The 16,319-nt window shown below is 42.8% G+C and overlaps 1 protein-coding gene across 9 annotated transcripts in view; it reads left to right on the top strand.

Annotated features, from left to right (window-relative positions):
- The first annotated feature begins 14,104 nt into the window (after positions 1–14,104).
- Positions 14,105–16,319, top strand: part of Aebp2 (AE binding protein 2) — a 219,602-nt gene continuing 217,387 nt past the window's right edge. For 4 of the 9 annotated variants that reach the window (XR_013343636.1, XR_013343635.1, XM_077798880.1 and 1 more), the window contains exon 1: positions 14,105–14,851. Coding sequence is in view for 7 of the 9 variants with exons in the window: in XM_077798880.1 (XP_077655006.1) it covers positions 14,184–14,851 (668 nt within the window). In the remaining 2 variants the exon portion in view is untranslated. The remainder of the gene's footprint in view (positions 14,852–16,319) is intronic. The other 5 variants (XM_077798881.1, XM_026391937.2, XM_077798882.1 and 2 more) reach the window with 2 other exon arrangements.

The following is a 16,319-nucleotide window of genomic DNA, read 5'->3' as shown; positions in this document are numbered from 1 at the left end:
AATAAGGAAGGAACCTGACAGCTGCTGAATTGCCAAACTGGCTGAGGTCAATCTGCAATACAGGGGGAAAGCCCAGTATACTCTGAGAAGGAGAGAAATAAAATTTCGATGTCAGTAACAGTACAGATTAAGGGTCTTATATCTCAAGGAGGTATCAGTGCTGTATAGCAGTGTTTAGGATGTTTGAGGGTCTTTGAGGCTCTCAGAAAAGATTTGAGCTGGTATGGTGGTACACATCTAAAATCCCAAGGACCTGGGATGCAGAGTTAAGAGGATCACAAATTCCAAGTCAGTGTGGGCAATTTATCAAGTCTTCCTCTCAAAAATAAAATTAAAAAGGGCTAGAATGTAGCTTGCCTAGCACGTGTGAGGCCCTTTATTAAAAAAAAAAAAAAAGATTTTGGTATGAGACCTATTTTCATTGTAGCAAATTTGTACCCTCTAGATTTAGCAGTAAATGATTTTACTTACTAAGAATAGTTTTTAAAAATACATGAGATATATCACATTGTAGTGAATGATGAGAAGTTAGAAAGTGGAAAAAAACAAGTAGAGTTCATGTTTTGGAAGTTTAGATGAAAACAGAATCAATATGTTCGGAAAATGTGTAGGGTGGAAAGTGTTGATCATGTTAACCAACTTGTCACTGGGGCAAGTCAGAGGAGTTCCCTAAGAGGGCAACCTCAACTTGGGACTGGTTGAGTTTGTTTTGTTTTCTTGGTACTGGGGATTAAACCCAGGGACTCTCAACCACTGGGCTATATCCCCAAGCCTCTTTATTTTTTGAAACAGGGTCTCACTAAATTGTCTAGACTGGCTTTGAACTTGTAATCCTCCTGCATGGCCTCCTGGAGAGCCTGGGTTACGGGTGTGTGCCACTGTGCTGGACAAAAATGGTTTGCTAATTTCAATAAAGGCTAGATTGCCATTCAAAGACAGAGAGGGTTTGAAATATATTAGATTAAATAAGATAAAAATTTATTCCTCTGCCATGGAACAGTCTAGTTTGGCTAAACTGGCATGCACCCTTATACCACAAAGTCAGAGGGATTTACATTTACATTCCTTCCATATGGTTGTCTCACCATTTCCTCAGGTTGAAGCTGGGTCAAGACAATGTTTTTGGCCTGGTGCGGTGGTGCACATCTGTAATCCCGGCAATTTGGGAGGCTGAGGCAGGAGGATTGTGAGTTCAAAGCGAGTCTCAACAATTTAGTGAGGCACCTAACAACTCAGTGAGACTCTATCTCTAAAATATTTTAAAAGGGTTGGGGTTGTGACTCAGTGGCTAAACACCCTTGAGTTCAATCCCCGGTACAAATGTTGCTGAAAGCTCTGTCCTTGTACCCAGTGCCAATCCAATAATGAGACACGGTTTAAAAAAAAAAAAAGGGAAAAGAAGTTTATTAATAGCTTTGCTAGCGAAGGAGAAATGCAGGGGACTCCTGTCCCAATGGCTATGATTCTGCCCACCAGCATAGAGGTGATTCAGAAAAAAAATGAGATTAGGGAGGAGAGATCAGAAAGGAGCTCAGGGAAAAGAAGATCAGGAAGGAGAAGTTTAGGGGAAAGAAGATTAGGAAAGAGAAAGTAAGTTTCAAAGCCACAGGGATATAGTCAAAATATCAAGTGAACCCCTGTTATATAAACAACAACAGCAACAAAAAGCCCACAAAAAACAAAAACCAGTTTTGTTCCAGCACATGGGAAAGGAAGTCAAGTGCAAAGTAGGTGGAAGTTGTACACATTACGTGAAGGGAAAGCGAGGAGTGAGAGACAGATAAGCGAGAAATGAAAGACGGAGACCAGGCTGAGATACATACGAGAGTTTATTTGTCAGAGCTGACAAATAAAGGCCATCTCTATAGGAGAGAGAGGCAAAACAGGCTTGAGTTCTGGAACTTTTATGGGGAAGGCTTAGGAATCAGAGCTGAGTAGGTCCTAATGTGGGTGGTTAGGTTGGTGTGAGGGAGTGGTGAGCCTTTCTCAGAAAGGCCCTTGGGTGCAAAAGCAAAACTTTTTCCTTAAAACGTGGCTGTCACTTAAGATGGCTATCCAGGTGCTAAGCAAGGACCTTATATTCCCCCCTTTTTTTGTTTTTTATTGGGCCCCTTAAGGAACAGTGATGTAGGTCAATATTCTATAACTGCTTCCTTCTGGGAAGGGGTGGCATTTGAATCCCTAATTGGGGCTCAGGATGTTATTGGAAAGATGACAGAGGTTGAGTGGTGGTGGAATGCTATCCCCAGCAGCCCAATTTTTGGTGAGGGGTTGGTATTCCTGTAACAAAAGCTGGTTTATAGTTTGGTTAGAGATTTTTTGGATCTGTTCTTGAACCAATCTCATGATGCATGGGGCAGGCATTAACAGAAGGCCTATGACAAGGAGAGGGGTCAGGAAAGAAAGTGCTCACTGGAGAAGGAGTTACTTGGATGCCATCCTTCAGCAGAGGAGAGCTGTTGTTTCTGATGTTCAAGGTCCTATTGGCATTGTTTTATCTTATCCTTTACTATATATACCAGACTCATTGACATAAAAAATAACATTCCTCCTGCAGGTACAAAGTCCGCCTTTTTCTGCTGTAAGATCGAGGCCCCTTCAATTCTGCAGAACCAGAGCAGCTCAAGAATCAAGCTGGGATTGTATGGTTAGTATGGTTTGAGCAAGTTGCTATAAGTCTCCTTGAAATCGGAATGATAATCCCTGGCAGTAGTACCCCTGGGAGGTGAGTGCAGAATGAGGGAGGAGGGCAAAAATGAAAAAGGGAAGGATGGTACTCATGGTTCTGCAGTGTCCTTGAGGTCCTCAGAGACTTAAGGAAGATTGGAGTCCTTGGAGAAACACTGCAGAGGCTTCATTAGAAAGAGAATTATGGTTGGGCTGGGGATGTGGCTCAAGCGGTAGCGCGCTCGCCTGGCATGCATATGGCCCGGGTTCGATCCTCAGCACCACATACAAACAAAGATGTTGTGTCCTCTGAAAACTAAAAAAATAAATATTAAAAAATTCTCTCTCTCTCTCTCTCTCTCTCTCTCTCTCTCTCTCTCTCTCTCTTTAAAAAAAAAAAGAAAGAGAATTATGGTATGGTAGGGGCTCATCTGATAGGTTGAAGGAGGAGGAGTCCTGGGTAGGATCTTCTGTCCCTTTGGAAGCAGGCGTAGGGGAGGTGAGAGCTAAGAGGACCTGTGCAGAGAGCAAGAGTTTCAGAGAGAGGGCTGAGAGCATAGAGAGGAGAAGGCCTGAACGTATGATATCTCTTTCCATTTCCCAAAACGCTCACAATAGTTGAAAAGACTCCTGATAATATTGGGAGCTAGAGTGCCAGTAAGCAGCCATTTAGAGTTGTTATCCAAAGGATATTGAGGCCAGATCTGATTGCACAAGTTGGATAAGTTTTGGGGGGTTTAGGTCCAGGGTGAGAGAGAGAGAGAGACCATAGGTTAGCCCGGAGGCAGCCTAGGGGACTATGGGAGGGAAAGGATGAGGAGCTGCCCATGGTGAGATGTAGGAGGTGAGTTTAGAGGTGGCATGTCCCCCTGTCTCTAGTATCACCTAGTGGAGAGGATGGTTACACTCAGGGGGTTGTCACCACTGCTGGATAAGCATCGGGGCAGGATCCTGTAGAGGCACTTGGGCACCTAGCTGGAACTGCAGAGTAGGGGCAGAAGCCCGTAGAGATTAACCCAAAGCTGAGAGGTAGTCTCACCAGGAACGACTCCCAATCGTCTTCAGTGGTGTGTTCTTAAGACCCAGGACTCAAATAAAAGATCACCTATAGACTGTAGAGATCAGCTGTATCTGTGAAAGCTGTGGCTGGAGTTACCCCTGACCACAGGATAACCCTGGGATTGTGCTGGACAATCAACGGTCAATTCCTGGGACTTATAAGTCCTTTAGGTCGACTGGAGACAGTGGTCTTACCTGCAATGTCTGGTGGTGGTTGCAGAGAGGGCTTTCGGCAGAATGGAGGACCTGGTCCCACGATGGAATCTGGATCGGAGTCCTGGGGAAAGCTCAGTGACCCTCAAAGAGGGAAGCAGGCACAATGGGTTACCTGATCCTGGGTTTTGGCACCAAAATGAAGGGAAAACAAGGAATGAGAGGTAAGTGAGAAATGAAAGACAGAGACCAGGCAACCAGGCAGAGATACATACGAGAGTTTGTCAGAGCTTACAAATAAAGGCCATCTCTCTGTAAGAAAGAGAGGCAAAACAGGCTTGGGTTCTGGGACTTTTATGAGAAAGGCTCAGGAATCAGAGTTGAGTGGGTCCTAATGCGGGCTTAACCTAATGTAGTCGGTATGAGGGAGTAGTAAGCCTTTTTCAGAAAGGTCCTTGGGGGGGAAGTGAAACTTTTTCCTTAAAATGGTGGCTGTCACTTAACATGGCCATCCAGGTGCTAAGCAAGGATGTTATATTACTTCTTCTCACATTGTCCTGGTGAAAATTTAGTCATGGAACTACCAAAAATGTAAAAAAAAATATATTAAATTCAGTTTAAAATACTGTATTTTAGGCTGAGGGTATAGCTCAGTAGTAGAGCACAGACAGCATAAATAAATAAATATTTTAAAAAGAGGGTGTCTCAGAATATAGGTCAGTGGCAGAGTAATTGTGTAGCATAAGTAGGCCCTGTTCCACCCACAGCATCTCTCTCTCTCTCTCTCTCTCTCTCTCTCTCTCTCTTTCACACACACACACACACACACACACACACACACACACACACACCAAGAGTGGTAGCAAGTGACTATAGTCCCAGCAACCTGGGAGGCTGAGACAGGAGGATAAGTTGAGTTTATTAGTTTGAAAACAGCTTGGGCAACATAGCAAGGCCCTGCCTAGGAAAAAACAATTGAGATAATTTGCCAAGATGTTAAGATTTAGATAGGGCAAGACCAAAAAAGAAACAAGGAGGAAAAGGAAAAAAGAGGCAAGTGCCAAGTGTGGTAGCATACACCTGTAATCCCAACAATGTGGGAGGCTGATGCAGAAGGGTGACAAATTACAGGCCAGCTTCAGCAACATAGCAAGACTATCTCAAAATAAAAAAACAAAAATGGTTGGAGATGTTGTTTAAAGTACCTCTGGGTTCAATTCCCAGTACTGGTGGGGAAAAAAAGCTGAGAGTTTTGAACATTGAATAAAGGTGTTTTTTTTTAAACCGGGTAGAAAGTCAGACATAAACTATGTGACAAAAAATATGACTATGTTACTCATCTTTCACATTTTACCTAATTTTTTATCTGTAGTTTATAGGAAAGCATTTTACTAAATTCAAAATGAGAAACTACCAAAAATACCAGTACACACATGACCTCTTTAGTGTGGAAGGGTGTCAGCCAAAGCAGTTAATTCTCAAAATGGCAAGGTTATACTGATAGATTTTAACTCAAAATCTATAATGTTTTGGCTGTGTTTCCATTGCATAACGGGGACTTACAGACTACTTGGGCTGCTGATGTCCAATGGATGACTCAAAGCAGGATAAAGCTTGGCATTCCTACCTTTACTGTGTATCTGTCTCATTTATTACCTTTAACTTGGAGTCAGATTCCTGCTCAAATCTGCACATACACAATAATCTTTTAAGGAGTAACTGGCTGAAAACTGGTGATACAAAGTTGATTAGCATAAAATTTACCTAACCTATCTCATCCCATATCAAGATTGAAGATGTCAGGATAAGAGTAACTAAGATATTTTCAAGATTCAAGGAACAGGGAGCCTTGCAGGCAGATCACCCCATGATAAGACTGCCTCTCTAGACAGGAGCAGTTACCCCATGAAGAGAACTGAGGCTTAGCAAGAACACTCATCTCATCATGGAAACCAATTGCCTCCCCACATCATGATGGTTTTCCAGGGCCTGGCAGAACAGAGGGATAATAGTGTTCAACCAGATCACAATTTGACCAATACTGCTCTTGTTCCCTGCCCCAGTTCTTCTCCTATTTAAGCTTGAAGCTCCTATCAGTACTCTAGAAGATAGGGCCAAGGATACTCGTTCCCCTTGTCTTCACAGTATGGCTATACTAAATATTAAATTCTTTTCTATTTCCTTTTTTTTTTTTTTCTCCTTTGTCATTTGGACAAGTGATCAAACCTGATTTGTTGGAACTCCCTGAAGTCAGGGCCCCCTGGCTTAGGACTCTGTAAGATGGCAGTCTACAGAATGGAAACACTTGTACAGGTTCCTAATTGACCATAATCACAGAAACTCGGGAGGCTAAAGTAGGAGGATCACAAGTTTGAGGCAAGCCTCAGCAATTAGAGAGATCCTGTCTCAAGAGAAAAAGTGAAAAGGGCCCAAGATGTGGCTCAATAGTAGAGCACCCTGGGGGTTTAATTTCTAGTACTCCCCCCCCAAAAAAAATAGAACATCTTACAAAATGATACTTTTTTTTTTTTCCCCAGTACTGGGTGCTACATCCCCAGTCTTTTTTACTTTTTATTTTGAAACACGGTCTTGCTAAATTGCTAAGGCTGGCCTTGAATTTAAGGTCCTCCTGCCTCAGCCTCCTGAGTCACTGGGAATACAAGCCTGCATCACTATACCAGGGAAGATGTTACCTCTTTTCATGCATGTTTTCCTTAAAATCCACGTCACTCAAAGATGAGGTCATTATGGTGTTATTGATCTTGTTCACCATGGTAGTATCAACACTCAAAAACTAAATAAAAGAACCTAAAATCAAGGTGTAAAATGTAATACAGCTTCCAATTTTAGAGACTTTTTAGATGCATCTCATTTGTAATATAGACTTAGTCTTGGTTTAAGTCTAAACTGGGTCTGTCGCTGGGGTTCAAGCACGCCTGGGCATGTCTGGCAAACTGGTGAGGCAGGACTGAAAGAAAACTGCTTACAAGTTGCTGAGGCTGCTTTCTAGAACAGAACCCATTTTAGTGGAAGACAGAATCACAGAAGCCTTATAAGAAAGACTTAGTCATTGGATGCAGAGTAATAAATGCAGCGTGGGGTAGCTGTTACTCAAATCTGTCACCAATCTAGGTTCATGAAAGCATGCCTGGATCTCTAAGGGAAACAGAGCTCTGAGTAAAAACATAAAGAGCTATTTCACTGAAAACTGTGTGTAATACTGGGCACAGCAGTTGGCTGCGGGGTTCCCCTAACAGAGGTGGGACACAGTGATCTCCATTTCTTCTAACTATGCCCTGGCTTTTGCTGTTTTGTTTGGATTGTAAATCCTGGTAGACGCCTGTCTGTAGTGCCTAGAACAGTAAAGCAGGGTGGGGGGTGGGAGAGAAGTGTTTGGGCACCTGAGAGACCCACCCCAGGGATCTCGGAAAGCTGATGTCCTGATTAATTTAGGAGGCTTAGGAGGTAGAGGAATTAGTGAAATTCAAGTTATTCCATTGAGCTACAACCCCAGTCATTCATATATGTATGTGTGTGTGTGTCTCTGTGTGTGTATATATATATTTTTTTGTATTGAGGATTGAACCTGGGGTGTTTTACTACTGAGCTACATCCCCAGCCCCCCCCCCCCTTGTTTTAAATATTTTTTTAGTTGTAATGGACACAATATCTTTATTTATTTTTATGTGGTGCTGAGGATCTAATCCAGTGCCTCACATGAGCAAGGCAAGCACTCTACTTCTGAGCTAAAACCACAGCCCCAGCTCCAGCCCCTTTTATGTATGTATGTATGTATGTATGTATATATGTATTTAATGAGACAGGGTTTCACTAAGTTGCTTAGGACCTCACTAAATTTCCGAGGCTGGTCTGGAACTTGCAATCCTCCTGTCTCAGCCTTTTGAGTCATTGGGATTACAGGCATGCACCACTATGCCTGGCTTCCCTTTTTACTTTTTATTTTCAAGTAAGATCTTGCTAAGTCCCTGAGGCTGGCCTCAAACTTGGGATCCACCTTCTTTGGCCTCCTGAGTTGCTGGAATTATAGGTGTGTGCCACTATACCCAGCAAAATTCAAGTTATTGTTTCTAATTGGAATAATAGGTTGATGGTTGGTAAGTTTGAATACCATCCCCAATCGAATAGCTCCTATGGAATGGTGCGTTACTGGGCAACTTATAATTATTTATATAGAATGACACATTCTCCAAGCTGAAAGGAAATAACTGTAGAACAGTGATTCTCAATCCATGAAAGATCGGTGCTGGAGATAGAACCAGGGCCTCTAGCATGCAAGGCAAGTGCTATACCACTGAGCTACACCCCCAGCATATTATATATTTTTTCAATTGTCAGTAGCATGATAAATTTGTAAAATGCAGTTAAAGTGAGTTACCAGAATAATTAAATAATTGATGACAGAATATAAGCCCTAATTTTTTTATTAGATTAGTAATTTTATGTAGTCAGTTGTTATAGAAATTTCTATAAAAAGCTAATTTCTTATCTAGTTGCTGACTGCTAATAAACAGCCTTCGATAGGGACTGTTCTGCAGACCACATTTAGTGTAGTATTATCCAACTTCTCACCTGCTGCTGCTGAAAAGATCCATCACCTGGAGGTCCTGCCTCTAATTATACACTTCAGGGACTTAAACTTTGAGGATAGAACACTGATATTACATGGGAGAATGGCTGTGTTCTAAAGAAATGCAGACAGTTGTGATAGTGGTGATTGCAACTAAACCAAGAGAAGATAGGGAAAGCGGGGTGGGGGAAGGAGAGAGTATTGTCAAGACATTTAAAATACAGTGTAGCAATGAGACACTCATGATTTACTCCAAAAAGCCCATTTTTAAGATGCTTCATTTTAGTATTCAAGTATAAAGCAGCTACAATTTTTCATTTGTGGCTTTGATATCTGTAATTTCCATGTGTCTAGGCTCCATTTTTTTTTACTGTCTCTCCTATACTTTAGATAGATGTATAAATCAAATCATATTCCATCTTTTTTTTTTGATAGTGGGGATTGAACTCAGGGGCTCTCTACTACTGAACCACATCCCCAGTCCTTTTTTTTTTTTTTTTTAATTTTTGATACACAGTCTTACTAAGTTGTCCAGGATGGCCTCGAACCTGTGATCCTTCTGCCTCAGTCTTCTGAGTTGCTGTAATTACAGGCATGGGCTATTACATGGAACCTGGTTTACATCATATCTTCATTAAAATATCTCAGTGCATACTCATTGTCTGTCCATGTTAAAACTTTTAATTCAAAACCTTCTGTAAACTAATCATATACATGTGTGTGCGTGTAATACACACACGTGTGCGCTCACACACACACACACACACACATGAACACATATTCAATGGCTTCCTTTTTATTTTCTTTGTGCCTTTGCACTCCAAATCTGACACATTTTCATTTATGTTTGCAGATATCTGGTTTGAAGCCCCTATTTATTTTCACAAGATATAGCACAGACACAAGATGATCCAAGGGTTGTGGAGTGATGATGTGTCTAGTTAACAGAAATTACATATGGCTAACTTGTTGCTGAGATATTCTGAAATAATGACTCATAAAACCAGCAAATTATCTGTATCTCTGTATCAGAACCTCAATATAGCACTAGATACAGTTTTTATCACAACATTTACTAGAATAGGTCCAGAAAAGAACTGCAAAAACATTTATTAAAGTATACATGGACAAATACCTAGAAGCTGAGTGTGTAGAGCGGAGAAGTTAAGAGTGATTTGGCTCTGGCCTGGAAGGGACAGCCAGAATGTTAAGAGATAGGCATAAAATAGGAATCAGGAAGTGGGGCTTCTGTATCCAGCCTGACAGTCCTATAATTACAGACAAATCCACTCTTTTCTCTGAACTCTAATTTCCTTACCATAAAATGAAATTGCTGGGCTTGGCACAGGATGCAATCTAATCTTTAACTTCTTCTTCTTTTTTTGTTTTGTAAGCTTTCTAACTGTCTGTGATTTCTATGATTAATTAGCCCTGTGGGGTTAGGATTTGCTTGCTTGTGTGTGTGTGTGTGTGTGTGTGTGTGTGTGTGTGTGTGTTTGTGACTGAGGGTTGGAATCATGTTTCACACATAGTAGGCAAGTGTCCTTCCACTGAGCCAACTCCAGTCCCAGCTTTTTGTCTTTTTGGTACTGGGGATTGAACTCAGGGCCCCTGAACTACTGAGCCACATCTACAGCCCCTTTTATATTTTATTTAGAGACAGGATCTCACTAAGTTGCTTAGGACCTTTCATGGTTGCTGAGGCTGACCTTGAACTTGAGGTCTTCTTATCTCAATCTTAACCTCTGGAGTAGCTGGGATTACAGGTGCTTGCCACCACCCCTGGCACAAATAAACTTTTACACTCTTCCATCCATTGCTTCTCTAGAGTTCACCCTTACATACAATTTATTTCTATTCACTGTTAGAAATACCAGAGTGTCACAAGGAATCAAACATGTGCTCAGAAGTAGTTAAGCAAGGCAAACTTTACTTCTTCTGAAGAGTGGGCTACTGAAGGAAGTCTGACAAGCAAGCACAGTCCATCTGGTTTTATCCCTGATGCTGCACTGCCTCTTGCTCTGATACACGAGGAGCTGGGGTTTACAATCTACACTATTGGCTAATTTTTAAATTGGGGCGGGCAAAGGGAAGGGTCATAATTAAAATGGCTATTATTGGATACAGGTTGAGAAGACACATTTACATTCCAATTAAGGCTAAATACTATATTCTGATTCTTTTTTTTTTTTTTTTGGAACAAAGATTGGCCCCAGGGGTGCTTAATCACTGAGCCACATCCCTAGCCCTTTGTATTTTTTACTTTGAGATAGGGTCTCCCGAGTTGCTTAGGGTCTTGCTAAGGTTGAGGTTTTGCTAATTGCTGAGGCTGGCCTTGAACTTGCAGTACCCTGCCTTAGCCTCCCAGGCCATGGGATTACAGGTGTGAACCAGCACAACTGGCTAAATACTATATTCTGAAAGTGGACCAATGTACTGTTTCTCACAACTTTTTGTGACCCAGCTCTAAATAATGAAACTAGATGTAGTTGTTATATGTTTTGCTACATGCATCTGTTGCAATACTACATACTTTACTAAGTTTTTCTTGATGAACTCTGAAAAGTGAACCTTGTCCAGCCATCTACTCCAGGGGCAGAGGCAGGAGGATCTCAAATCCAGGCCAGCCTTGGTAACTTAGTGAGACTTGTCTTAAAATAAAATAAAAAAGGATAGTAATATAACTGAGTGATAGTGTACCCAGTATGGGGGGAAAAAAAAACCCTAAACAAAAAACCCTTAATTTTCAGTTAAATTGGGAAAGTTCTTTATTTTCAATCCAGGATAGTAATACATTCCTTATCTTTTTCAAAGAAAGGCTTTGAAGTGTTCACTGTTTCAAATTAGTACCTTGCAGTGTAGGTACATATGTGAGGATATCTTGTAAACTATAATGTCTCATTTATTATTCACTGTTTTGACTTTTGCTTTCCCTTGAGGCAACATTTCCCTCTACCACCATCCAAAGGACTAATACTGGTGTACTCAAGATATAACGAACACTTTCTAGGATGTATTGGAGCACAGAGACTTTAATTTTTTTTGGGGGGGGGCAGTGCTGGCAATGGAACCCAGGGCTTCATGCTTGCTAGACAACAGTATCATGGAGGTAGGCTACAATCAGAGACTCTATTTTAAGGTAATCAGTTCTAGATCTTCATTTCCCTTGAGTAAGCATTCCAAAACTTGATGTGTCAGATCATGTCCCCTGGGGTCAGGATGTAATGTGGGCTCCTCTCCAACCTCCTCTTAGCCTAATTGCTTTTCTTTAGCAAAGGCATAACTTTTCCTCTTATATAAAATCTTACTAAGGGAAAATACCTCTGCAAAAATCTTAAGGGCTTCAAAAAGGGACAATTGACTGGTGAATGAGAATGGGTAATACCCTTTCATATTTTGGGGTGTGTGTGTTCTGTTACCCACTTGCAAGAAAGTTGAAAGAGAACCTAATCAGAATTGCTAACTGCTAGATGATTAAAAGTGTTTTTTCTTTGTTAGAACTCTGTGATTTATTTATTTTTCATGTGTTAATGGGGATCGAACTCAGTGCCTCACATGTGCTAGGCAAGCATTCTGACCACTGAGCCACAAAACCAGCTGTGCAATTTTTTAAATTTTTGGTGGAAGGAGTTGGAAGAATTGAGTACCATGATTATGAGAACCACTATTCATTCTTTTCTGCTTATTTATGTGAAAAATTTTCTCAGTGCTTGTTATAAAGTTCTTGCTTAGCATCTGGATGGCCATCTTAAGTGACAGCTGCCACTTTAAGGAAAAAGTTTCGCTTTCTGAGAAAAGCCAACTCTGATTTTTGAGTTTCCCCCATAAAAGTCCCAGAACTCAAGTCTGTTTTGCCTCTCTCTCTCATACAGAGATGGCCTTTATTTGTCATCTCTGACAAATAAACTCTTGTATGTATCTCTGCCTGGTCTCTGTCTCTCATTCCTGGCTTTTCCTTCACTTTGTGTCTATGGAATTGAAAACCTGGAAGAGAATGGATGCTGAACTCTTTCTTATTTCACTAATACTTATCCACTATTAAACTAGTTGAAAAAAGTCTACCCAACTCCATGTCCCAAAGATGCATTTCCAGTACATTTTTATTTTTGGGTTGAATATTTAATTACACAAAATTTCAAGATTACTTATTTCATCAGTTGAAATTAGACTTTTTTTTTTTTTTTTTTTTTTTTGGTACTGGGGATTGAACTCAGGGGCACTCACTCATGAGCCGCTTCCCAGCCCTATTTTGATTTTATTTAAAGACAGGGTCTCTCTGAGTTGCCTACCACCTCGATTTTGCTGAGGCTGGCTTTGAAGTCAAGATCCTTCCTCTCAGCCTCCCAAGATGTTGGGATTACAGGTGTGGGCCACTGCGCCCGGCTGAAATGGGACTCTTAGACCTTTATGGTCATAGAAAATACACAACCTGTAAATTTCAACTTAGGTACACATTTTTACTACAGGGAAATTGGTAAGCTAATCAATAAGAGTTCAATATAACTGGATCATTAGGATAAAATTCGGGGGCGGGTGTGGAATGTAAATGTGAGTTCCAGAAAACTATAAAAAAAGACTTAAAGTTCTCCAAGTATAAAAAGGATTGTATTTTTTTACATATTTATTTTCATATATTTATTTTTATGTGGTGCTGAGGATCGAACCCAGGGCCTCACACGTAGGAGGCAAGCACTGTACCACTGAGCTCCAACCCCAGCCCAAGGGTTGTATTTTAATAAGTGGATATTGGTGGAAATTAATTCCCTCCGTACATTTTTAAAAATGAGACAGCGGAGCATAGTGGCCCACACTTGTAATTCCAGAGGCTGGGGAGGCTGAGGTAGGAGGATCCCAAGTTCAAAGCCAGCTTCAGCAATTTAGCTCTGGAACTCAGCACTTTAGCCAGGCACGGTCTCAAAATAAAAAATAAAAAGAGCTGGGGATGTGGCTCAATGGTTAAGCGACTCTGGATTCAATCCCTGTTACAGATAGATGCAATTAACAAATTGGGAAAGAATGCAGATGTCACTTTAAACTTTACAAAACTGTTTTAATGGGCTCATAAACTGAAAAACTTCAAGACCTTGAACCAAGGATGTTGGCTTCCAGTTTGTGATCTCTCCATCCCTTGGGATACACATTAGATTAAAACCTGTGGCACTCTGTTGCACACGTGGACTTAATATTTTGCATCGTAATTCTTATTTTGTTCATTTTAATTGCCTTTCCTCGTAGAATGTAAGCTTTCAGAAGGCCAGGCACTTGTTCGATTGCTGGCTCTGCGCCTGCATCTAGGCGACACTCCCCAAACACCCCCTGAATGAATGACTTAATCGTGAGAACTCGGAGGGCGGTTAAAATCCCCAGCCAGCTTTCGGCCGCGAGGGCTGGAAGGGCGTGGGAAGGCCGCGAGGAAACTCTTGAGCACTCTGTGGGGCCCGGCGGGGGTTCGGGAGCAGAACTCGCCGCAGGGGAGGTGCCCTCTAGTGCCGCCGCGCAGGCGCGCAGCCTTCTCCGCGTGAGTGCGCGCAGTCGCGCGCCTGTCCCCGCGCGGGCTCCGTAGCGCGTGTGCAGGCTGACGCAGCTCGCGGGCCCTCCTCCTGCTCTGCAGCGGCGGCCGCGGAGTTTTGGGCGTTTGGGAGGGGGCGAGGGAGCGAGAGTCGAGAGAGGGAGGCGGTGGCGGCGGGGAGGAGGAGGAGGAGGAGCTGGCGCCGCCATGGCCGCCGCTATCACCGACATGGCCGACCTGGAGGAGCTCTCCCGCCTGAGCCCTCTGCCCCCCGGCAGCCCTGGCCCAGCGGCGCGGGGCCGGACTGAGCCCCCCGAGGAGGAGGAGGAAGAGGAGGAGGAGGAAGAGGAGGCGGAGGCCGAGGCTGTGGCGGCGCTGCTGCTAAACGGCGGCAGCGGTGGGGGCGGCGGAGGAGGCGGCGGAGTGGGGGGCGGCGAGGCGGAGACGATGTCGGAGCCGAGCCCTGAGAGCGCCAGCCAGGCCGGGGAGGACGAGGACGAGGAGGAAGACGAGGAGGAGGAAGAGGACGAGAGCAGCAGCAGCGGCGGGGGTGAGGAGGAGAGTAGCGCCGAGAGCCTGGTGGGCAGCAGCGGCGCGAGTAGCAGCGACGAGACGCGCTCGCTGAGCCCCGGCGCCGCCAGCAGCAGCAGCGGGGATGGGGACGGCAAGGAGGGCCTGGAGGAGCCCAAGGGACCGCGGGGCAGCCAGGGCGGCGGCGGGGGCGGCAGCAGTAGTAGTAGCGTCGTCTCTAGCGGCGGCGACGAAGGCTACGGGACCGGGGGAGGCGGAAGCAGCGCGACCTCCGGGGGCCGGCGAGGCAGCCTGGAGATGTCGTCGGACGGGGAACCTCTGAGCCGCATGGACTCGGAAGACAGGTCAGTGCACCGAAGCGTTTCCCCATTCCCTTCCTCTTCTCGAACTCCCGGACCCCTCACAGGGACCAAGGGGACTTTTTGCCGTGATCTCCCCAGCTCCCCGAATTCTCGGCCCCTCCCCCAGGCTCTCAACTCGGAAATCCCTGGCCGCCGCCGCGCCCCTCTCGGATAGCGGCTTCCAACTCTCAAACCGTTCCCCCCCAACTCTCCTTTCCCCGCCCTCTTTCCCCTCGGCTCCGCACTCCTTTCGGACCTAAGGACTGCTCTAACTTCGGAGACAATCCCCAAACAGGCCCAGACCCTCTGGCGGAGCAGGAGAGGGCCTTGATGTACACCTCGGTACACAAGGTTAGCTTCATCCAACCGTGTTCGTGAACACTTGTCAGAACTATAATTGACAAGTGTTTTCCAATATGGCTGGTCTCGCTTGGATTTAACAGAACTTCCTTGTCCAGGGAGGAGACCCCAACTATCACTTTTTTCTACTTAAAAAAAAAAAAAAAGACAATTGTTTTATATTTAATCATTACCACCAAAATTCCATATTTGTACTCAGTAATGCGGTCTCCAACGAGATTTTAATCTGTCCTATTTGTTTTCTGATCAAATCTGGGAGAAAGTTGAAAACACAAAAATCATTGTGGAAAAGAATAGTGAATTAATAGCCTTTTAAAATAACTTCGCTCAATCAAAGAGAGTTGAAGTGGTAACAAAATGTATTCATGAAGGTAAAACAGTATGTAGCTTAAAATCTTTATTACATGGTAGTATTTCACCATGAGAGTCATGGTTTAATTGATAATATTTAAAGTCGTGTGTTGATGAGGTCTCCAATTAGTATTTTTCTAAAGCTCGTTAGAAGTAACTGGAAATTGACAAAAAAGCATCCCCCATTTTCCTCCCCCAGGATATTTAAGAAATTGTTCTAATAGTATGTGCTTCCGTTATTATCTCTTTGGAATACTTAATATTTTAAGTAGTGGGTTTTTAATGTATTTTAAAAAGAAGAATGAAATCATGCATATTCTGCTTCTAAAGTATGTTAGCATTTATTTTGACTATCTGCTAATGTTTTAATGAGCAATAGAATTTTAAAAAGTTGATAGTGATTTTAATTTAAAAGTTTAATTTTGAAGTTTTAGGAATTCTGATTGTTAACTGATAAAAATGAACTCCGTATAGTTAATGCTCCAAGGACTTCAAGTATTGGAATATTTTGAAAATCTAATATTAAATTATTTTTGATATTTACTTTAGTACTTAGTTAACAAGATACCTTTATATAGAATAAAATAAGTGGTTTAAACCTTAAGAAAGGGTTTGAACTGTATAGGCACAGAGATAGACAGGAAGGAGAACATCAGAAAATTAAAAATTGCTGTGAATTCCAGAATGAAGCATGTGCTATTTATCATTTTACTATTTATATTTTTCATTGATAGCACTACACATTTGAAAGTTGACTTTA

Source organism: Urocitellus parryii, chromosome 5 (genome assembly GCF_045843805.1).
Source record: "Urocitellus parryii isolate mUroPar1 chromosome 5, mUroPar1.hap1, whole genome shotgun sequence".
Taxonomy (NCBI): Eukaryota; Metazoa; Chordata; class Mammalia; order Rodentia; family Sciuridae; genus Urocitellus; species Urocitellus parryii.
Note: the sequence above shows the minus strand (reverse complement) of the source record. Positions and strands in the feature narration are given on the sequence as shown.